This window comes from Cygnus olor, chromosome 1 (genome assembly GCF_009769625.2).
Source record: "Cygnus olor isolate bCygOlo1 chromosome 1, bCygOlo1.pri.v2, whole genome shotgun sequence".
Classification (NCBI taxonomy): domain Eukaryota; kingdom Metazoa; phylum Chordata; class Aves; order Anseriformes; family Anatidae; genus Cygnus; species Cygnus olor.
Window position 1 is genome coordinate 1327444 of NC_049169.1, and position 22893 is coordinate 1350336.

The following is a 22893-nucleotide window of genomic DNA, read 5'->3' on the forward strand; positions in this document are numbered from 1 at the left end:
GTCGGACGGACAGAAACCGGGGAGGTGGAGGCTGCGCCGCGTGGAGCGTGCAGGAGGGCGGAAGGCGTCGTGGTGCACGCCGACGTCCGGACGTCACCGAAACGCTTCTTTATCCTCCTCTGGGACAGACGGGCAGAGACTCAGAGCGCTTTGGGTGGAAGGTGTGCTCCCCCCGAGCACTGCCTCTGTAGAACTGGGGAGTCCAAAGATTCCTTTTTTTAATTTTTTTTCATCCTTTTTTAAAGACCGTGCTGCTTTCAGCGGGTAGCGGCAGGGTACGAAAGCGGGTAGGAGAGCGGTGCGTCCTGCTCCTGGCGCAGGGCTCGGCCTCTGCTTGCCCGTGTGCGTTATTTTGGTCAGGTGTGGATTGCTTTTTTGCCTCTGTGAGGCTGCGTGGAGGGGAGATGCGTGAGTTACTTCGTCCTTTTGCTCCCCGTGCTGTCTGTACGGCCCGTAAGCAACAAGTGGATCGCTCAGGCTCCGCGCACCGATGGCCACGTGGAGCTTTTTCAGTGCATTTCCACAATTTGTCCCATTCCAAACCCGTAGGTGGGAAAACCCAAAATATTTTCCCTTCCAGAGCGTGCCTTTCGCTTGTAAGCTGCGCGACCGAGTAACGCAACCCGAAAAAGAAGGATTCCCACCCACCGCTCGTTACGTAACCGCCTAATTAAACTCATCAAACGGGGATGACTCCGAGGCTTGGGAAACTTCCCCATTGTCTGGGTCAAAAATACTTGCAAGACCACAGCCCCGGAGTCTCCGTGCCGTATTTACATTGCGACATCCTCTGTGCTGTGTAAATTAATTCTCCCCGTGAGTTTATTTTTGGCTTCAGCCGTTGGAGCCTCCTGCTCTGCTTGGGCACGGAGAGGATCCTTGTGCTCCCAGGTCCTCCCCTGAAGGGGAAGGGGCTCGTGCTGCTGCTCCCTTTCTCCCTAGGAAGAGCTCTCTGGGTCGAAGCTCTTCGGGTGTTTGCCCTGGGCTGCGAGTTGTTTGTTTCAGGCTTTTTATTTCTGCACCGTGAGTGTTCACGGCAGGGCAAGCAGTAAGGTGGTCTCCTGCCCGAGAGGGAAGTGGCGTGCGTTCTGTGGTGGCCGCAGTGCTTACACCCCAAAAATGAGGGTGAGGAAAAGCCAAAGACCTCTAAAATGCAGGACATGGCAGCAATTAAATCTTGTGTTCCATTTTCTGTTCTGTTCTCAAATTCCTTGCTCTCGAGTTCAGCCTCACCTGCAGGGAAACCGGCTGTGTGGTGAGCGCTGTAATTTCAGGTGGCCAGGTTCATGGGCTCCTTGTCAGTCCCGTGGAGGGAAACAAGTTCAAACCCGGACTTAAATCCAGCGCGCAGGCGGAGGTAACTTGCAGAGAAATCTCTTGAGCCGGGCTGTAGATGCAGCCTCTGTTGGAAAATTCAGATCCTCATCCTGCACCGTTCACAGCCGCGGCTGTGCCGGGCGTTCCCAGCACGCGGTGCCTGTCCTGCACGGGGCACATTTCCCTCTTTGGGTTTTTCTCCTTCCCTTCAGGCTTTCTGCTGAGGAGCTTTGCCCGTCGGTGGGCTTGGAGCTGAGGAGGAGGAATCCTGGGTTTTACGGGTGCGGACCCGAGCTCGGCTGTGCTCGAGGCTCGGGCGCCGTCCTGTGAGCCCGGAGGAGCGTCCCCAAACGGAGCAGAGCGCACGGCTGCCTTCCTCCGGCTGGCACATCCCACAGCGGGTGTCAGAGGCTGTGTCTGGAGGCCCTCACGTGCACAGCTCCTCCTCTTGAACGGCTTTTGGGAAAAGAAGAGAGGAAAAAAGCTTAGGCAGAGTAAGATCTTTAGAAGAAGCGTTTTCTTTGTGTGTGGTTCCCCTCGGCGTGAGGACGGAGCGCTGGCTGTTAATTACAAAGCCCTATCAGCTGGAGATGGCTAACTCGGTTGGAATGACTTCTGGCTGTACAGTTCGGAGCGAAATAATTTGGAATTGGGGTTTCTGAGCGGTTCTGGAAGCGGCAGGATGCGTGCGTTGACGTGGCGCTACCTCCGAGGCCAGTGCTTGGCGTACGGCACGGCGCCTGGGCGCGTGTCGGACCGCGTCCTGCAGGGGGTCAGCTCTGCCCCAGGCATTCCTCGTGGATGCTGGGGGGAAGAAATAAAATTAAACTGCCTAAAATTTGGGAGAAAAAGAGGAGAAAAAGGCAGATATGGCAGCAGTTGGTGCTACGGATGTGAAGTTAAAACCGCAGAAAGGACCGGCTGCAAATCGCAGCGCCCGTTGCGGGATGAGCGGCCTGTCTCGTTTCCAAATGATGGCTTTCAGCAGAAACTTCAGCAAATAGGAGCTCGTGCTCCTAATAAATGTGTGCAAGATCCCGTTTGTCTCTTTTCCAGGCAGCGTTTCCCGCAGTGCGATGTGTTTGTTCTTCTAGGTGAGCTGGTGACGAAACGAGCGCAGTAATGGAGGGGGTTTTGGTTTGGTTCCCTGGAATTTATTTTTTTAGGACTTTTTTAATGCCGCAACTGGTAACGTAGGGATTGCGTTCCCACCCTAATTAAAAGGCTAATTGTATTATGCCACAGGAGGACGCTGTGGAACGAGAGCTGGGTGGTTTCAGTCCCTCTTAGAGCTTGGGTCGCCGCGGCTGCTGTCCCCGTGCCGCCGTGAGCCAGCACGAAATACGGCGTTAGCTTCGGTCCTGATGGGCAAGGTGAAGGCTGGCATCTGTTACCTTGCCGTCGTGCGGGGTGTGCACGGGATCAGCCCCGGGCAGCTGGCCCTGCCTGAAGCCTCGCACGTCTTTGGAGTGCCACGAGCTTCGCCAAGCAAAGCAGGGTTTTGTTGGACCGAGGCTCGGGCCAGCAAATTCTCTCCGTGAGCAAGGGGAGAGCGTTTCCCACAGGAACAGGACTTGTGCGTTTAAATGAGGGAGGGTGGTGATAAAGGTAGCAATCAGTCTCGCCCCTGATTAATGGCGTTGTTTCCTTATCGAACCTGCAGTGGCAGCCCCGTGGAGGCGCGCTGTTACGGAGCAATGGTATCATGCTCGTCGTAAAGGTGAACGCGTGGACTAACGTTTAACCCATGGGAGATGCCAACGCAGCATGACGGATGGATGCGGTGGAGAGGGCTCCATCTGACACCCAGAGTCTGAAGCCTCCTTTTAGGGAGGACGCAAGTTCCTCTTTTTCTCCCCTCTAAGAGGCAGGAGGGGGCCTGGGTTGTGTCTGGCCGCATGCGGTGGCGGGGCCACGGGAGGCGTCGCTTCCCACGGAACCGCGAGCTCCACCTGGAAGTGGTTTTGGAAATGCCCTGCGAGCCAGGCTGGATGGGGGCGGCCCCGTTTCGCTTGATGTGATGCCCAGGCAGTGATCAGCTCTGCTCCCAGGTGGAGGAGGAGTGTGGCCAGGCCAGCCGTGAGCCCGGAGCTCGCTTAGAGGCTGTCCTCTAGTCCTCAGCTAGGGGCTGGCAGCTCCTCCAATTCAGACAGTCTCAGGACCTGTCAGAAACGGCCAGTTTCTGGCTACTAGAGGCTGCTAGACAGGAGGCTAACGAGGTTTGGGTGGCAGCCGTGATTTTCTTGGTCTGTGTTTCTGGGCGAGGTTAATTCCTCGTGGTGAGCACAACCTCCGGCGTCTGCTGCGGGGATGCTGACGGGACCAGGAAGCATCTATGTGCCTTAAAAACTGCACAGGGGGCTTCGTGCCAGAAGAGCAAAACGCAGTGCCAGGCAATTTCAGATGTGTAATTACACCCAAACAGGGCTTTATTTTATTAGTAAATGGCGAATGATTAATTTCTCCCTGGATCATTTTTCACTTAGGAATTATTCCAGGCTGTCTTCGCAGGGAGTTCAGAATTTATCTGGACATACAGCAGCAGTTTGAAATAGCTTCTAAAATAAAACGACCTCGGGCGGTAAGTGCATAGGAAGTGCTTTTTAATCTGATTTCACGCGTGCAGGATGACCCACGGCAGTTAGCTGAAAAACTCCCCGTCGCCTTGGCCCGGATCACCGAAGGTATTTGAGATTTCCCCCCTTAGGCGACGGTCACGGTGGCGGGAGGAGCTGTTCCAGCTGCAAGCAGTTTCTTTCTCCCCCCAGTTCTTGAAATAAAGGTGGGCCATGTGCTCTGCTGTACCTGCTGCCGCGTAAACCAACGGGGCTGGGGAGCGAGGCTCCACGTGCCAACATTTTGGAGGCCTTCACCGTGCGACCTTGCTGGCGGCCAGGGGATGGTGCTGAGCATCGCGGCGCTTACCGAGCAGACCCCGTGGCTCCCCTGCAAGCCGGGGGAAGGAGAAAAGCCGAGCAGCAAACGGCTCCGAGCTGCTGGAGAGGCCCCTTTCCTCGCAGAGGTGCTGCTGGATGCCCAAAGCCCGCGGAGCTGCTGCACGGGATTTAGCACACCCAGATCACAGCGGCCCCGTTGCTTCCCGCTCCACAATAGCCGCCGAGAACAAAAGTGCCAGTGTGATGTTGGTTGTTTAATGCGAAGCGAGCGATTTATTTACAGGGGAGGCTTGAAGCCATTAAGGGTGTATTAAACTCCAGATGCTTGTCGGCTTCACACACACACAAAAAAAAAAGTGGAAGAAAGGGAAGGAGGTGTTGCACGTTTTCTGGAAGAAATCAGCTCTCTGAGCATGGAGCAGCGTTCCATTGAAGTTAAAGCCACGAGGAGGGTGCCCGGCTTGAATAATGGGGCAGATTTTTTTTATTTTTTTCCTTTTTTAAACTGGTCTTGAGACGGGGCTGTGCAGCGCCAGACGGCGAAGCGCGACGTGCCGATTCTCCATGCGGAGCAGGGTTGGCGATAAGGAGCTGGCGCTGAGCACAGCGAGGGAATCAACCAGAAAATGGGTTAGGAAAGAGGAAAAAAAAAACCACAAACCCAACAGGAGTGGTGCTGTTCCTTCGAAACAAATTAGGAAATGAGCCAGAGGGATTATTGGTGAGAGCGGGTATGTAAAATTGGCCCCCTCTTGGATAAGCCCTCTAAATTAACTTCAGGTGGGTCTGCTGCTACCTAGCAGGCTGAGTTATGCCTTACTGAGGAAACAGCTCGTGCTGGGGAGAGCCGTGCCTCTGGGGGTGCTGCTGCACCCTCACACCTTTAGGTACGGAGTTGGGGTGATGGGAGGAGGATGAGGAGCAGCCTGATGCAGGCTGCCTCGCTCTTTCAGGGCTAGGAGCTGATGCAAGCTTAGTGCCCCTCTTCTTCACTCGGTGCTGCTTCCCATGGCATCTAGTTTGCTGCTATATCATCAAAATTTAAGCTTTTTTCAGCAATTGAAGGCCAGTTCTTCGGAGAGCACCAGGTGGGTCGTGTAACCCAGCCTTTCTGCTCCGTCTCCCTGCTGGGAAGAGGAGAGGGTTGGTGTAAAACGAGTACAGGGCCAGCACCCCGTGCTGGAAAGGCTAACGAGTCTATTAAACGAGGTAACTGCTGACATTGATCGCTCATCGAGTGCCTTCTGGAAAAGCGTGTGTGTCTACACAGGGGAAAGTTCGGGGACTGGCAGCTTCCAGTCCTGTGCTTACCCCGTACAGAAAGGTGTAAGGCCGGCCCCTGCGCCTCGGTGCCCTGCAGCCGCCGTTTCGTCCTCCCCATGATCCGTGGTTTTGCATCCATTCTAAAATTATTTCACCTGCCAAAGACGTCAGGCCCAGCAGCTCTTTATTTCACGGTCAATCTGAGCGGGGTTTCAGGTGAGCCAGGCGTGGTGCTGGATGAGCTGGTATAAAAAAAAAAATGAGCCACCCGATGTGAAGTGCTGGGGGAATTTGGCATGCTCACCGCAAGGCTGGCTGCCTACAGCACCCGGAGCGTCTGAAGGATGAAAATAAGCTCAGGCCACGTCTGGTAAGGGTTTTTCCAGCTGGGCTGGCGTGCCTCATCAGTTTGTTCTGGTGTGGACACTTTATTTTTGGCTCAGTAAAGCACCCGTGTGGCCACATGAAACCTGGTAGAGGAGAGCTCGTCCAGGAGGGCAGCCTGCATGGTTAGGGGTCGATCTGGTTCCTTCTCTTTACGTCCACACCACAGATTGCACTGAGTAGATGAGACCTCTGTTTTAATCCACGTGGCTTTGAATTTAATGTAGAATTCATGGGGTTTGTGTTGTGTTCTGCTGTTTTGGGTTGCTGTGCTCCTCCTGCGCCTGGTTTTCTTCCAGCTCTGGTGCCAGTAGCCACCGATGGCAGCCGACGGCGCAGCAGAGGGACCCCGACACGGTCATGAATCCTCAGCAGAGGGCTTTATCCTCATAATTTCTTTAAGCGCTTTAAATGACTATAAAAATACTTCTGGCTGCTGACCAAGGCTTCTGGACTGAGCTACAACCACCAGGAAATGTCTTAGCAGGCATCGTCGTGCTGTGAGGGTTTCCTTACACCCGAAACTGCTCTCGCTTATGAGGTACGACAGGAATAAACATGGCTTTTCTGGAACGGTGAATGCTCATTTCTGGAATAAATCAGTCATTTGGTAATGGCCAGCGGAAACTTCAGGTGAGGTGCCTGCTCACAAAGCCTGAGTGTCAGGAACCCTGCGGGAATACCGTGAGTATGTGAAGAATACAAGTAACTACCTGAAGTTTCAACACAGCTACAAGGCTCGTGCCCTTTGGTCTGTGACTTTGGGGACGTTTGGGACCTTTCTGGAAGGAAAACGTGCGGATAGGAAGAGTGTGGAGGTTGGAAAAGTAGAAAGTCTACATCAAGTGAAGTCAGCTGTCTGGTTAGACTGGAATTAATTCCAATTACGACCTGGAAATGAGTTATTGGAGCTTGTGGCACTGCCATGTGCACAACTGGGGGGGGACCAGGAGGACCCGAGGTGCCCCCAGCCTCAGCCAGGCTGCGCTTCTGGGAATCTGTTAGGTCTGGTTGGAATCGAGTGGGCTTCACCTCTACGTAATCACTAGCAAGACCCCTGGATTTATCCCAGTTGCTGGATTTATCCGAGACTGTAGCTGGACGCAACCATTTCCAAATCTGCCGCGCTTCAACCAGGCACTGTGCAGGATGCGTGCCCAGAAAACCAAGAGCAGACACCGATGTGAACACACTGCCCATGAGAAGCACTGCTCTCGGTGACCCTTGCCGACTCAAGAACACGAGGTCCAGTGGTTTCAGTCTACGACCAGTTTTATTTATAAGAACAGCGTCGTTCTGAGGGGTGTCAAGAGTAGAGTGCCTCGATCCGAGCACCTTTTCTCCTAAAGAAAGCGGTGCCCGAAGCATCGGTCACCTCGCAGGCTTGTTTCCCAGTGAGCTGGGTGGGTACTGCACTTTGGTGGTTATATTCTGGTAATGTTATTACACTTTTTTATTTTAATAGAAGTCCTTAAAGTTGTATGGCGCTACGGAGAAAGCAGCAGTGTACCCTTTCAGGAAACCCTGGCCCGCTGAGCTGCTCTGTTAAGGTTTGGTGTGAAATCTCTGCCGCGCTCTCCCTGTTTTTTCCGTGGCAATGGCAAAATAAGGCCCTGGGAAGGTTACGGTTGACTCGTTTCAACCAGAAATTTTCGCTTTCCTTCAACGTGCGTCGGCATCTTAGGCCCTGCCTTAACGGAGGTACTTGACTTACTGTTTTGGGGTGGTTTTGACGTTATGGTCTGGTGTGTAAGGAGGGCTGGACAACAGCATCCAGCTCCGTTAGCCTCTTTTAGGGCAGATTGTGAGCTGGAAAGTGGTTTGGCTTTAGCTGTAGCCTCAGTGGGCTTGCACACCAGCCAGGTGTGTGAGTAAACGTGTGAGCAAACCCTTCCTCCCAAACGCTTGGGAGCACAGCTCTCTGGTTTTAATCACTCTCCCCCGAGCTGGGGCTCGCAGACCAGCCTCACCCCAACATTTAGGCTATTGCTGTGCACTACAGCAATGTGGGCACCCCAAGGATGAAAATCTCCTACATAAATACCTGCGGTTCCCCTCTGCCTCCATCCCGCTGTGTTGGAGGAGGCCAAATTAACGGGGTCGGCTCTGATGCTCCACAAGGAATTTAGGAGCTCTTAGCAGAAGCCTTTCATTTCACGTGCCTCTTGTTATTAGAGGCGTGTAGGAGAGAAACCAGCCCTACAGACACAAAGTAAAAGGATTCCATCCATGCCCCGGATCCTTTTCTGTGAGCCGTGAACCCACGGTATCGAAGCTGGAAGGCAGCAGCTGAGGCTTTTCTCTGTAGTCGCTGGAGGGAGGCTGGTGCTTCGCGAGGAGTTGGCTACGCTCTGGATTCCGGCTGAGCAGACAGCATTGAGCGGGGTGAAATGCTTTGGAGATTATTTTTGGCTTTTTGGGAAGTTCAGTAACGCTTCGGAAAGATCTAGCTGGATTTCTTCGTGTTTGTAAGCAAGAAGCCGTGCCGAAATGTCTTAGGAGGACAGAGGAAGAACGAGCGTTGTGCGCATGGATGCAGAGCTCCCTCCTCCTAAAGCCTAGGGTCTGCTGGCCGGGGAGCTCTCCGTTGAGCATGTCGGCCTGCCGAGCTGCCCGTGGCCTTTTCACGAGGAACAGGGTGGTTGCAAACATCTTGGCCAGCTGGACAGGTCCTCAGGAGGTGATAGATTGCAGCCAGAGGTAGGGCAGGATTGGCACGCGTGCGTTATCGTGATCTATGCAGTGCTGTCGCGATAACAGGTGTTCCGGCGGTGTGCCCAGTGGCTTGCTTGGCTCCTTTCAAGCCTCCTTTCAATGTCTTGGTCTCGCTGCTGCTCCAGAAACTTCATCTCGTCCCCGTTCGATGACGTTTGAGCAGGGAGCTTGCCCTTGGTGCTGCCCAGGGGATGTTCTCCCCGTGTTTGAGGTGCAGCTTTTGTTCGTCAACACAGGTGTGCTTGAATCAACTGCAGAAAACGATTTTGGAAAGCGTCCTGTTCTGAGGGTGGGGCTCTCTAAAATAATTGCATCCTTGGTTTTGGTGTCTCGGAGCTGGAACTGCCTTTGGAAGAGCTGCCCGTAACGTTCGGTACGCTGAGGTACGAAAGGCATCGTAAGGCACCTGGAAGCAAGCCACTGGAAACCAGCTGGTGATGGGGGGGAAATCTGTCATGTTTCAGCTCCTTGGTCAGGGGGTTTGAGGTAGAAATAAATGCACCTAAATACTGGCTGCTTCCCACCATGCCTGTTCCTCTGTTCCTTGTCTGCGGCAGTCGGTTCCTGGCTTCCGAGCTTGTGCTGCTTAAAAGCTGCTGCAAAAGATGCTACAGCCTTGGACGTGCCTCGTCCCTTCTTACTCTCTCCCAAATTCAGCACAAGACTCTGGTTCTCTCCTTTGGCCTCCTTTTGCCTTCCACCAAACACCTCAATTTGTAAGGTGTCCTCCACTCTCCTCCGATTCTTCCACGGAGTGTCCCACGTTTGTAATCATCTCTCTTGCAAGGTGTCAAGTCTTACTCTTCCTGCATTCTGGCTGCTGGCTAGGTTGGCCAAAATAACCTTGGCCAAGTGCTCTTCCTCCTGGTCCCATCGTTCCTGCCATTGCCTTGCATGGTGGTCATGATGATGTGTTGGTTTTTTTGGTTTTTTTTTGGTTGCCATAAGTCTGTTGATTATTTTGATAAGTTACTGAAAGCTTTGGAAGCGCAAAGCCGGGTGCGATGGCATCTCTTGTTGGAGCTCGTGGGGCAGCTACCCGGCCCTGCAGCCAGGCTCTCTCCTCCCAAAAAGCTGAACAGATTTCCACGAAGAGGGTGTTGGTGAAGAGTTTTTAATTCTGTGGCTGTGTTTGCGGGGTCAGAACTCCAAGAAGCCCTGCTGGTGTGATGTGCTGTTCTTTGCCACCTACATATTGTAGATATACACTGAAAATACCCGAGCCCTTCCTGTCGTGTTCCCTCTGCCCAGATTTATGCTCATGCTGCATGGTCCAGTGCACTGCTGACCATGTAAGCTGCTACTTTACTCAGTGCTTTACCACTAGATAATTTAAATATGCTTTATGTAACGTTTGTGCTTAGCTGGTAAGGATTGTGCCTGCTTCTGGCCTCTAAAAAGTAAGGCAGCAAAAGTCTGTAGGACGCAGCCTGCTGCCCGTGAGCTGTGCTCTCGGCGTGACGCTGAGCTGCTGAGGCCGGAGGAGCGGGGCTGAGCACTGCCGCTGAGCATCTCCCCTTACAGCTCGGTCCAGGAGAGGCAGAACTGAGTTCCAGCTTTGGGCAGGTACGTGTGGGCAGGGCTCTTCATCTCAGGGTTACCAGGTTCCTTAAAAACCTTCCCTCCAGCAAAGACGCCTGCCTCTGGGTGCTGTGCGTGCTGTTTGGAAGCAGGGATTTTCTCCAAACACTTCAAGTTCCTCCTCTTCCTCCTGGTGAGGTTATTTCCCTCCTGCAGGAGACCACGAGGGGAGGTATTCTGTTCCCTCCTGGTCACAGCCTGCTCACCTAGCTGGCTCAGAAACCTCCTGCTGCCCTCATTTATGGTGCATCAGTGTCCCTAACGCCTGTCCTGTGATTTTTTTTTTTTTGTCTCCCTTCACAGCCTCTATTGATGGAAGAACACGGGGTGACCCAAACAGAGCACATGGCCACCATCGAGGCCCACGCAGTGGCCCAGCAGGTGCAGCAGGTCCACGTGGCCACCTACACGGAGCACAGCATGCTGAGCGCGGACGAAGACTCGCCGTCTTCCCCCGAGGACACCTCCTACGATGACTCTGACATCCTCAACTCCACGGCTGCCGACGAGGTCACGGCGCACTTGGCCGCGGCAGGTAACGCCCGCGGGATGCTTGGTGTTGTTCCCCCCGATGTCGTGCTCGTACAGAGGTCCCAAACAGCGTTTTGGGGGGCCAGGCGGTCTTTTCACCCCCTGGGATGCTGTGGATGCTTCCTTATTGCTCCAGCTCTGAGAGCAATTCCTCGCAAGCCCTGCTGCTTGCTTGGATGTTGCTGAGCTGAGCCACGTCGCCTTGTCGGTGTGTGCTGTGCAGGCGCTGGGAATAAGAGATTGGTGTGTACAACGCAAAGGCCCCAAGTACATTCTGCCTCCAAAGTGAAGCTAAAATACCAAATATGTCAGAGAGCAAGCTTATTTCATCCCCACGTAAACAACAGCCAAAATAACCCAACAGTGCCACGCAGCTCTGCGTAGCCAGGGCGCTCAACGTGCTAGGGCTTTCCCAAGGAGATGCCACAAGCGGTGCTGGCGTATCTGGAATGGAAAAGTATTTCAGGATCACCAGCTCCTTCCAGCAAAGCCCCTGGCAAGCGCCCTCAACATTTGCCTTGTAGTGAATCTACCTCCCTAGTAGAAAAACGCAGCGATAAATAAGCACTCGTGAACTCCGTATCTGAGGAATAAAGCTTCATGGAACCTGTGAAGTTGTGGAAAGCAGCTGAAGTGTGTCAGCACTCCTGGTGCAGTGAGTGTCCCTGCTAAGGGGTATACAGACACGCTAAGCAATGAACCCTTGCTATATAAACAGCTTTGACAGGAAGACTTGCCTATAGGTTGTCTCAACAAGTAAGTAAAACCTTTCGGAGTCTCTGTAGAGAGTCGTGAAAAGGCAAAAATGTTCCTGGAGAAGCTTTTCTGCGCTTGTATGACACGAGAGGAGGCGGATCACGTGCGTTAAGAAAGATGTAAGAGCAGATAGAAACGGAGAGGAGATGTTTGAGTAGAGGTTACTGGCGGGGGTTTGAAACTTGTACAGAAGTTTCAGCAGAGCACGGCAGGGCTGGGGAACTGCTGCCACCTCTGGGAGCCGGGCTGCTGCTGCTCGTGGGCATCTGCCACTTTCGATCCATTAAAAGTGTCCTAAAACCACCCCAAATTTGGGAAGTAAACTTGCCCTCGTCCCTTCCCTTTGTCGTAGATCCCGAAGCGCTCTTCTGCTTTGCTTGCCCATCGCGCGGTGCTTTTCTGTTTAAGTTCCACCAGGATTTTTGATTTTACCTCCTCCCATCTGCACCTTTGCCTCTCCCCTTTGCCGTCGCTTTCTGTTGTGGCACCTCCGCGTGGGTCTGACTGCCCAGCTGCTGCTTTGGTAGTTAAACCCAAAACCTGACTGACTCGGGTCTCCTGCCCTTCTCTAACTTCTGCCTCCTCTGCTACCGCCAGCCCTTCCTCCCCAGCACACCGAAGCCTGGCCCCCTGCTTTGTCACGCATTGCATGCCCATCTCATCCATTTCTGCTTTATTTACTTGATATCTTCTCGGCTTTATTTTCCTTGAGGTTGGGCTGACACACTGACGTGAAACCTGCTTGAGCTGCACCATACAAAGCTGTGCCCTGACCATGCACAGTCCCTCCTGGAGCTCTGCTGTGCCTGCACGATCACTCTCGCAGCTTCGTGGTCCTGAGTGCTGTCCTGCCGAGCATCCCAGTCCCTTTGCTTATTCTTTTGACAGCCTCAGCTCCCGAAAGGTTTTGCTTTTTCTTTCCAGCAGCCTGCCAGACCCATCAGGGGGTTGCAGGAGGGTCCTGCTGCACCCCAGCTGTGGGCAGCGGGCAGCAGCCTTGCCCCAACTCTCCCAGCCCAAAACCTGCACGCAGTGCAGCTTCTTTGCAGCCAGTGTTTCTCCAGTCCCCCAAATCAGTGTTTTTATCCTTTTTTCCCCCACACAGGACAACAGAGCACTGCAGGGCTCGGTGTACCTGTGGCAGGTAGCACCCTGGTCGCTACTGATCACCAAAAGTGGGGTGGCGGTGTCAGCCCCGAGCCGTGTCCTGCCTAGGGAAAACGCAGACATCTGACACTGCTCTGGTGCCATGGGTTTGGTAGCGAAGGGCTTCCTGCCCCAGTGGCTGTGTCTTTGTTAAACACAAAGGTGCAGAGCTTTTGGGCCGCCTGATGTGGTCTTTGTCCTCTGAGACGTGGAGAAACCACGCAGAGCACCTGTGGGGGCTGCTCGGGAGTCAGAGGCAAGTCCTGAAGCCTGCGTTAGAGACCATGAGATCGCTGATAGAAGCGCAATTCACTGCGTGTCACTCGGTTCACCTAGTAAAGCCGGCACCAGGAAGACATGGACCTGGTAAAATGGGTCCAGAGGAGGCCACGAGGATGGTGAAGGGGCTGGAGCCCCTCTGCTGTGGGGCCAGGCTCAGGGAGCTGGGGGTGCTCAGCCTGGAGAGGAGAAGGCTCTGGGGAGACTTCATAGCGGCCTTCCTGAACCTAAAGGGGGCTTAAAAGAAAAATTGAGAGACTTTTTATGAAGACATGTAGTAATAAGATAAGAGGTAAGGGTTTTAACCTGAAAGAGGGGAGATTTAGACCAGATATAAGAAGAAATTCTTTATTATGAGGGTGATGAAGCCCTGGCCGAGGCTGCCCAGAGGAGCTGGGGCTGCCCCATCCTTGGCAGTGCCCAAGGCCAGGCTGGATGGGGCTGGGGGCAGGAGTTGTGCCTGTGGCAGGGGCTGGGACTGGCTGGGCTTGTAGGGTCCCTTCCACCCCAAACCCTTCTGTGATTCCGTGATACTTCATCTAACTTAATTAACTTCCCATTACACAGACTGTCCGAAGTGTGACCGTGAAAGCAATAGCTCTGCACTGCCGTGGTCCTTGCTGTGCCTCAGGGCCCGTTGTGGGATGCTGCCAGTTATTGTGGATTTACAATTTCTTTCCCGTCAGAGCTGGTCTTTAATCCCCAGGGAGAGCCACAGGCCCCTAACGCTGTAGCTGCGGTGGCTGAGCAGGATTCCTGGCTGTGTACCAAGCATCTCCTCACCTGCTGCCAGGATCTCCTCGATTGCAGTTGGCTGTTTAAGCTCCTGGAGTGCTTGAGTTTTTCAGTGTGTTTGGAAAATGAAATACATAATTACACGATTGGAAGGAGAACTCTGGAGTAAAATCTGTGACTTTCACCGGAGACTGAGCCGGGGCTTGCCAGTCTGGAGAACTGGAGACCCTTTTGATGCACTCGTTGATGCTGAGAGGAGGGAGCCCAGGGGATTTGGGGTCAGCCTGGTCCAGGGGGGATGCCCCCGAGCTGAGCCCTTAGGGCTGTCCCTGGGGGGCCAGATCCTGAGCTGTGCGCGCTGATTCACCCTCTGTGGTTTGATTTCCAGGCCCCGTGGGGATGGCAGCAGCCGCTGCGGTGGCAACGGGTAAAAAACGAAAGCGACCCCACGTTTTTGAATCCAACCCGTCGATCCGCAAGAGGCAGCAGACGCGTTTGCTACGGTAAGGACTCCTGCCTGCACCCTGACACCTTGGTCTGCCTCCTTGATCGTTTCCAGTGCCGTCGGTGACAAGACCACGTGCTGCCCACAAGTCCTCCAGCTTGAGGAGTCTGGGGCGTCTCTTCTGGAACCCACGAGCTGTATTTTAACTTGGGGAAATGGGTCAAATCATTGCTTTGCTCATTTTTAACGTGGTGTTCTGATCACTGGGGCTGACGTGACCGTCGTGGTGGAATCCACACTGAAGACTGACCCAGCCTGCAGTGCACAGGGCTGCAGGAGAGCTGGGGGGAGATGCCCATTAAAGCTGATCCAGACCCTCTTTGGCTTTAGAAGCTGTACAACTCTGTGGGCAGAAGCCCCTGTAGCCCTTGGGGTGCTGCATCACGAGTGCTCTGAGCGTGTCCGCCCACCTGATGGCCACCAAGGAGCACTGGTGCTGGAGTGACTGCACAGGTGTTCTGCAAGCCTCTGAAGATCACCTGCAATTCTGTCCTTAGGAAACATCTGTAAATATTGGCTGATACCACTTAGAAAGTTTTGGAAGAAGACAATTTTAGCTTTTTTAACTGTTCTGGCCTTAATTGGGTTGTATCAAAAGAGTTGGTGTATTTGTCAGCCTCTGATACTTGCTGGCTTCCTCCTGCAGGCACACTGAGCACCCTGAAGTAGGGAAGGCCAGTGTCACTTTTTCTTCCTCTCCTTGCGAAGTTGGTGAGAAATTAAGTTGGTTTCCTTATGTTCTGCTTATTCACCTGCTGAGTCCTACAACACCCTTTGCACGTGACCAAAGTGGAGAGGAATACAGCAGGGTTAGCGTTAAATAGTATTTCCTGGAGTGGGCTCCCTTTCTTTTGTACCTTCATTTCATTTTTCCTTCCCCCCACCTCTGCTGACTCAGCCATGTTTGTGCAATGTTTCTGGAGAGCAAATTTTTTAATCTCTCGAAATGGGAACAATATATTTTAAAAGAGACTCCTCTGTAGGGGAATTACTTCTCCCTTCACGCAGCAGCTTCATTTTATTACACGTAAAACACCATCAAAATGCATAATTTCTGTGCATTCTGACCAGTTTAATGAGTTTGTGTAAACACCAAGCACCAGCGTGCAGCAGGTGGGAGGTTAGTGTCTGATTCTGGGATCTCTGCAGAGCTGGTGATGGTTCTTTGGCAACGTGTCTGCTGCTAGCAGCAGGTCCTGAAATGACCAGGACAGAAACTAACCTGTCGTCTTATGGCCGTGCTCACGTTGCCTGGTGGTAGCTGCTGCTTCTCTCCTGCTTAATGAGGTTCTGCCAAAGTTTCCGACACGTTCTCTTGCGTTGCTTGGAAGTTAATAAGAGGAGGAAAGTGTACGATGGAACATTTTCTTCCTACAGAGAGATCATTCCAAAGGGACCTGCTGATGTGGCAGGTGTTGGAGTACGTGGGTTCCCTGTGCTTAGCTGTTGCAATATTTCTGGTTCTTGCCTGTTGTGTAGCTGTCAGTTGAGTGCCTACGGTTCTGGTTCGAGTAGGGCTTTGGTACTAGGGAATTTTAATGTGCTGTTATGGGCCTGAGTGTAAAATAACCTGTTTGCAGTCCTCTTTTGTTAAAATGTTCTTTACCTTACAATTTCTGTATCACTGACGAACTTAGCCAGTGACAGAGTGGATCCGCAGACCCCCGCTGTCCTTGGCTTTGCTGCTCTGCTGATTTCTCTTTACTTTGTGCCTCAGTGGAAGAAAGGAGAGCGGGGAGAATAATTGATATTTGAGCTGCCGTGGGGCTGCAGGGAGCACAGCAGGCCTGCGGGAGCAGGGCAGCACCGTGCGGCTGATCTGACCAGCTGGGGCTCTGCTTCTCACCTGGTTTGTGAATGGGGGGCATTAAGAAAGGGACTTCACAATGCGAAGGGTTGTGTTTCCATCAGCAGCTGATAGCTGCTCACTGCTTCGTGCCTCTGTTTCAGGAAGCTCCGAGCAACGCTGGATGAGTACACCACCAGAGTGGGGCAGCAGGCCATCGTCCTGTGCATCTCACCCTCCAAACCCAACCCCGTCTTCAAAGTATTTGGAGCTGCACCCTTAGAAAATGTGGTAGGTGTCTACAGGAAGAGGTTGTATCATAAATTGTTCACCTTCTCCACAGCTTTAATTTTGGCTCCAGGCAGCTTTGCAGGCCTGGTAGCCATCTGGAGGTCATGTTTAAGACCCTGGAGATAGGAGTTCCGGTTGTATGGACGTGAGTCTAGCAGTGAGGTCCTGTCTTCTCTGTGTCAGTGCTGGTTGCCTAGAACATCTCAGCAGGGCCGAATAGCCTCGATTAAAACTCGGGGGGACAGGTAGTGTCGTGTCCTTGAACTCAGCTCAGCTATCAGTGCTCGCACCTTGCCGCAGACCAGGCAGTAAACGGAGCAGATCCTGCCTGTGCTAAGTCTTGCTTGTGAACTTTTCTTTTAGTCCCGTAAATACTTCCACTTGGTGGCGTTACTTGACATTTCATCATCAGCTCTCTGATGCAGCCAAGTCTTCAGGGCCCGTGGGTGTTTTTACTTGCCAGCTGTGTCGTTGTTTGCTCCTTCTGTTCCGCAGCGCCCTGGGGAAGGCAGCTGGCCCTGCCTTCTCACCCTCCCCTCTCCTGGTGCTCCTTACCTTGTTTACCTGAACTTAACGATTCCCCACAGGTACGCAAGTACAAGAGCATGATTCTGGAAGACCTGGAGTCTGCGCTAGCGGAGCATGCTCCCGCGCCTCAGGAGGTTAACTCGGAGCTGCCACCCCTCACCATCGACGGCATTCCTGTCTCAGTGGACAAGATGACCCAGGTAAGCAGGCAGACACGGCAGAAACTTGGCAGAACCAGAGAGAGAGAGAGAGAGATTTGGCACCTTACAGTGAGCTTATGTCTACATCCCCAGGGGATGCACTTAATCTCTTCTTTCCCAAGGGACTGTGACAGCTCAGATAGAAGTTAGCCGTGAAGCTTTGTTATTGGTGCTTATTTTCTGCATGCAGCAGCAGAGATGCGTGTCAGGACTCAAGGTCAGGCTGCTGGGAGCATTCCCCTTTGAGCTGTTCTTCTCACCTCCCATGTGCTGTGAACAGAGAAGCTATTTGTTCTCCACTTTGCAGTGATTTTTAGGCACTGAGGTCAGGAAGGTGGCTTTTGCAGTACCGTTTTGGCTTATCCTCCTTGGATGTTTCTTGTGTGCTCTAGTTCCCTCCATCCTCCTCTTCCTGCCGTGGGCTGGAGCAGAGAAGAGCTTGTTAATTGCTTAACTCCACGTCAAACCTCGAGATATTGCTGATGGAGCCGGGGAGTTGTCTGCCCTAGGGATGTGGGGGACTCCCTTTCTGTCCACGTCCAGCCCCTTGCCGACCCCCTTACTGCTGGGGAAAAGGAGGGGGGGCCCCCCAGGGAAGCTTCCTTGGTGTGGGAGGGATCCTGCAGGGAATTCTCCTTCCTTGGGGATGCAGGACCTCAACTCAGCGTGACGCACTGTAACATATTTAAAATGCTGAAAGCCAGCAGCAAGATGGAAAGGCTGGGGGCTTTGGGGCAACGTACCAGCAGTGTGACAGAGCAAAGGTGTGCTGGCTTCCACTGTGCTCTGCAGAACGATCACGTGCAGGTCACAACACCAGCTCCTGTGCTTGGGTATAATCAGACGCGCTCACGCTTTCTCATGCAGTTTTACAAAAGCTCCTGTGCCTTAGCCAAGGTATTACAGATCACATTCCTAGTCCATGACAACGCAGGGCAAAACTTAGTTGCTAGTTTTGTAAGCCGCCGGGCTGGTACTCGCAGGTTGGCTCAGAGCTGAGCTGTTGGAAGGCAGCTTTTGGTTTGGGCGCTTAATGGTTTCCCAAACTGGAAACAGCCTGCTGTTTTGGTGGTCTCTTCTCTTACCCTAAGAACACCGTGTGGAGGTCTGGCATTCAGATTAGCAAACAAAAAGTTTCTCTGTCGCCTCGTCATTGTAGTAATTAAACAGAAGTGCCTAGGACTTAAAAACAAGGAGAAGGAGACATCGCAGTGGATTTTTTTCAGGCAGAGGGAAGCCATCCCCGCATGGTGTGAGCAGTGAAGGTGCCTGCACCCGCAGCGTGTGGGCTCTGAGGAAATAACAAGGAAATGAGCCATTGCTAGTGAAAGAAATAAGAGCAGTGAAGGTGGGTGAATAAGATCAGGAAGTCCGGTTTTTGCAAACCAGTGACACGTCTGAGAAACTGGTTCGCAATGTGCGGAATATGTGCAAGCATAAACGGGTCCGTAAAAAGGTCTCCTTGGCTGTTAACGTTGCACGTGCCATCAAAGCAGCAGTAGAAGCGACAAGCTCTCACTTCAGAGAGACCTTCCACTGGATTTATAATACAAATCGTTTATTTGTTATGATAGAGTTGGAAATTAAATATTTTGACATTAAGGAGTGCTGAAGTGTTCTCTGCTTTTCCTCCGGACGTGGCTATGCAACCCCCCTCCTAAAATCTCTGAATAAAACACTAATGCTTTTCACGTTAAGATAACAATAACAGATTTTGTTTCTTTCCTTGCAAGTATGACATGGCCTTGGTCTTCAGGAAACCTTGCACAAAGATTTGGCCGAGCCACGTTGCCCCTGGGGTTTGGTTGCTTTGTGTGTCCATGTGTGAAGCAGCTCTCCAGTCTAAGGCAGTAGTTGCTGGCAGGGCTTTTTTTTTTCTTTTTTTCCCAGATACCGTACTCCTTTGTTCCCAGGCTCCTTGCAGCTCTCTTAAACCAGAAATGCTTTTTCCTCCCCCCTCCATATTTTGCAGGGCCTTCTGTCCTCACGAACACAGCCTGCTGATGCAACAGCACAGCAACTTGGAGCCTCTTATCTCAAGTCCTCCCGTTCTGTGTTATGGTAAAACAAGCCTCCCGTTAGGAATAGCCTTCTTCCTTCTGATATGTAAATCAAAACAGCTTTGTGAAGGCTTTTCCAAAGCTGTGGACAGGGCGGCCTGGGCAGATTTGAGAGGTGGGCCTGGCTGGGGCAATCCCAAACATAAAACCAGGCTGGGTGGAGAATTGATGGAGAGCAGCCCTGAGGAGAAACGACCTGGGGGTGTTGGAGGGTGATCAAAAAGGGCTGGAGCCCCTCTGCTGTGGGGCCAGGCCGAGGGAGCTGGGGATGCTCAGCCTGGAGAAGAGAAGGCTCCGGGGAGAGCTCCCAGCGGGCTGCCAGGGCCTGAAGCGGCTGCAGGAGAGCTGGGGAGGGACTCTGTGCCGGGGGGTAGGGGTAGGGCACGGGGAATGGCTTTAATCTGAAGGAAGGTAGGTTTAGATTAGAGATTAGGAAGAAATTCTTTACTTTGAGGGCGGTGAGGCCCTGGCCCAGGCTGCCCCGAGGAGCTGGGGCTGCCCCATCCCTGGGGGTGCCCAAGGCCAGGCTGGCTGGGGCTGGGGGCAGCCTTACCTTTTGTAAATTGTCTTTTAAAAATCTGCAGTCCTGGAACGCCTGCAGGCCGTCTGAGGACAGATCACCAGATTTAACTGACAGGACTACAGACTCCCGGGTGGGTTTTCACAACGCAGCAGGTGTTCCTCCTTGTCAAAATTCAGGCAGTAAGGATGGTGCGCGTGGTGGGTATGAGATAATTTTGCTCTTGAAGGAGTCCAGCTGCTGTGTAGTTTTTGCCAGACTCGGGGCCAAACTTCTAAAATAGAAACACAACACAGATAAGCTGAGCATGATGAGGCTGCAATACGGTCAGTTTTTATTTTTTCTTTTTGCCACAATGGGATTTGAAATACATCAGTTAGAGGTGGTGGTGCTGCTGCTGACTCCCAGATCCCTGCAGCCTGGTGCGTGGCTGGAGACGCTGTTGGTTTTTGTAGGAATTTGGATTCCCAGAGCTGCTGATGGAATTCTCGTTATCTGCTAGCAAGAAATGAGCTTTTTTGACTAGATGCTACAAGGCCCCGTGGAAAACCAAAATATTTACGAGTATCAATTGGGCAGCACAATTCAGAGGCCTCTCTGGGAGGGGAGAAGCGAAGCCCCTGCTCCGAGCAGCTGCAGGTGGCTGCAGGCAGGTGGCGGAGGCGTTGGCTCCTCAAAGGGGGAGGTGAAAATCACTCTCTGTTTAATTGCTCTGCTTCCTTGGTGCTCTAGAGGGAAATAAAGCCTTTGCTGAGCGAAGAGCATCGCCCGCCTCAGCTGTGCAAAATAAGGCACTGCAGCGGGGCTTTTACCCTGGAGCCATTTTACAGAGAAGGCTCGTTGCTTTACGGGCTTTGGCGACGTGCACACCACGGCAGAGCTGAGTTTGCCTGTAAAAACTCAGCCTTGTTGTTCTCTGTGGCTCGCTGATAGCATTGAGGAGGAAGCTCGGGTGATGCTGAGGCCAGAGCACCAGTCAGCTCTCTGAGAGGCACTAGAAGTTGTTGTTCCTTTTCTGAACGGGTGTTTCGTTCTTTAATTTCACTTTAATTTTCACTTCTTTGTTCTTTAATTTCGCTTTTCTTAACCTAATGCGCACCTGTGGTTTGCAGCGTGCTTACACAAGCCAGCAAAGCTTATCTTGGCCGCAAAAAATTGCACTCGACGCCTCTTTGCGCGGTGCTGTGCAGAAAGCTTTAGCCCCAACAGCAGATATCTCTGCGTGCCAGGCTGCAGGCAGCAGACGCCAGGCACTGAAGGGCAGTATCTGCTCTGTCTGTGGCTTTCAGAACCTTTTTACAGGGGTCAGGGCCAAGCCTGCGTGCTGGACCCCATCGCCCAGGTGCAAGGCTTGGGTGGTGCTCCCCCCGGTCCCCATCGGAGATGTGGTATGGGGACAACGTGTTTCTGCTGTCCCAGCAGGCCGTTGGGGTGTGGAGGAGGGAGAGCATCCCTGTTTCGCAGCGGAGGCACCCCAGGGTGAGAGAAGAACGCTGCTTTTGCAGTATTTCAGCTCAGAGCCTGCGTCGTGCATCGTTTCCAGCAAGAACGAGCAGTGGTGATCCTGCCCGGTCCCCAGACGCGCCCCTCTGACCCTTTAGAACTCCTCAGCACTTCCTATTTATGACTTGACCACTGTTTCAGGGCGGAAAAGAAGGTAGATTTGCACAGAAATAAATAAATCTGTGAGCAGACCCCTCCGTGGGGAGACCAGCAGGGCGTTGGTGGGGGCGGTTCAGCGGGTGCCGGCTGTCCTCTGAGCTGGGGAAAAGCAGTCCCAGGGCTCCCTGCTGGCAGCGCTGTGCCACGGCCTTGGAAGATGCCTTGCTTTGTAACCTGAACGTTTAAATAAATACATGTATTTATATATATTTTACCGAAAAACAGAAGGGCAAGTGAACAAAGTACCCGGGGGCTTTGCTGCCGTTGCTCCTTTGCCCTCTTCTACTTTTGGGAGCAGTCGAGGAGACTTTCCTACAGCTTCTCTCGGTGCTAGAGATTACAGGAGTCTTTCCCAGAGCTTACAACGGTGCAAACCAGAGTGAGCTGCGTGCTTTTTGGGGAGAGGCTTGCTTTTTGGGTGGTTTGTGGCTGGAGCCGGCAGAAAGGTGGCTGCCCCAGAAGCGACTGCAGCAGCTTCCCCCGGCTGCGCCCTCTGAGACACGCGGGGTCTTTGTCTTGGTGCCTGTGGCAGACCCCTGCGAGCTGCCAGGGTGAGGTCTCGTTACGGCACTAATTAGAGATGTCCTGGTGCTGGAGCAGGCTGCGGTGTCGCTGCTGATTGTCTCCCTGGCGGATTAAAGGCGAGCCCTCCTTAACAAGTGCCTTGAGTAGCTCGAGCTGCTGAACTCCCCGGGACCAGTAATTAATCCATCTGGTAACAAGGAGCACGGCTTGCAGGCAGCGATTCTGGGAAGGAGACTTTTAACCGTTGTCGCACCGGGCGACTCGATGCCACCAGCAGGTTTGTTGGGCCGAGCAAACCTCACCGACCTGGAGGCTGCGTCGTGGGCTGGAAGGGAAGACACTGCAGTGGTTGACCTGTGTATGGGCACGGGCGAGCTGGTGGCTGTTCTGTGCCCTGTTTATAAATCGGGGTTTGGTTCACCGTCCCTGAGACGGTTGAGGATGCCCTTGGGGTGGTGGGGGCTGCTCCGGAGGGGCTGCTCCATCTCTAGCAGGCTCTGGCCCATTCCGGAGCTTGCTGTTAGCTCAGGAGCACTGCAGGAGCTGAAATGCAGCACCTTCGCTGAGCAGCAGAGCTTCTTTTAGGGTGGCAGCAGACACACCATGTCCAGACCCACGAGTGCGCTGGACTTTTATTGCCTTTAAAGTCCCTAGCCGCTGCTGCGAACTGTGCAAGCAGCAAATCATGCATTCAAATGAATTGCTTGTTTTTTTATCAAAACACACTTCAGTTTTTCTCCTTAGATTTGTAAACTAGAGCCCAACATCACATCTTGCGGTGGGGCTCTGGCCTCGAAGAGCAGCCCTGCGCCCTGAAGAGCTGCCGCAGGTCATGATGCGTTTAGTGGGGTGCTGCGGGGTCAGGCGCTCTGCAGCCTCCCGTTCCTCTGACAGATACTGCACGCCAGGACAGCAGAACTCAAATGGCTTTTACGGCAAGTTCCGAAGGGATGCAGGGAGGCATTCTGAAATGCAACTAGTTAGCTTGAAGTTAACACGTTTTAATTTGGTGTGTGCGGTCGTGCTCTTCCCGCTCAGCTCTGCGGCTGCACCAGCCTCCTCCTGCACCTCCAGGCAGTGCCCACGACAAAACCCAAACGTGCCACAGCACCCTCTGTGAGTTTTATCTTCTAGTAGATGACTCTAAGGACGTTAGCTGCTCTTGGTGACGTGCCTGCTCAATTTGCTGTGCAAATCTCTCTTTCTAAGGCA

The 22893-nt window shown here is 53.1% G+C and overlaps 1 protein-coding gene across 14 annotated transcripts in view; it reads left to right on the forward strand.

The window, feature by feature from the left end:
- Positions 1 to 22893, forward strand: part of NRF1 (nuclear respiratory factor 1) — a 62249-nt gene that overhangs the window by 3396 nt on the left and 35960 nt on the right. For 8 of the 14 annotated variants that reach the window (XM_040545331.1, XM_040545359.1, XM_040545403.1 and 5 more), the window contains exons 1-5: positions 1779 to 10290; positions 10461 to 10692; positions 13993 to 14107; positions 16060 to 16186; positions 16774 to 16914. In XM_040545331.1, the coding sequence (XP_040401265.1) occupies positions 10470 to 10692; positions 13993 to 14107; positions 16060 to 16186; positions 16774 to 16914 (606 nt within the window). In that variant the 5' untranslated portion in view covers positions 1779 to 10290; positions 10461 to 10469. Of the gene's footprint in view, positions 1 to 1778; positions 10291 to 10460; positions 10693 to 13992; positions 14108 to 16059; positions 16187 to 16773; positions 16915 to 22893 lie in introns of those variants that run through there. The other 6 variants (XM_040545352.1, XM_040545368.1, XM_040545422.1 and 3 more) reach the window with 2 other exon arrangements.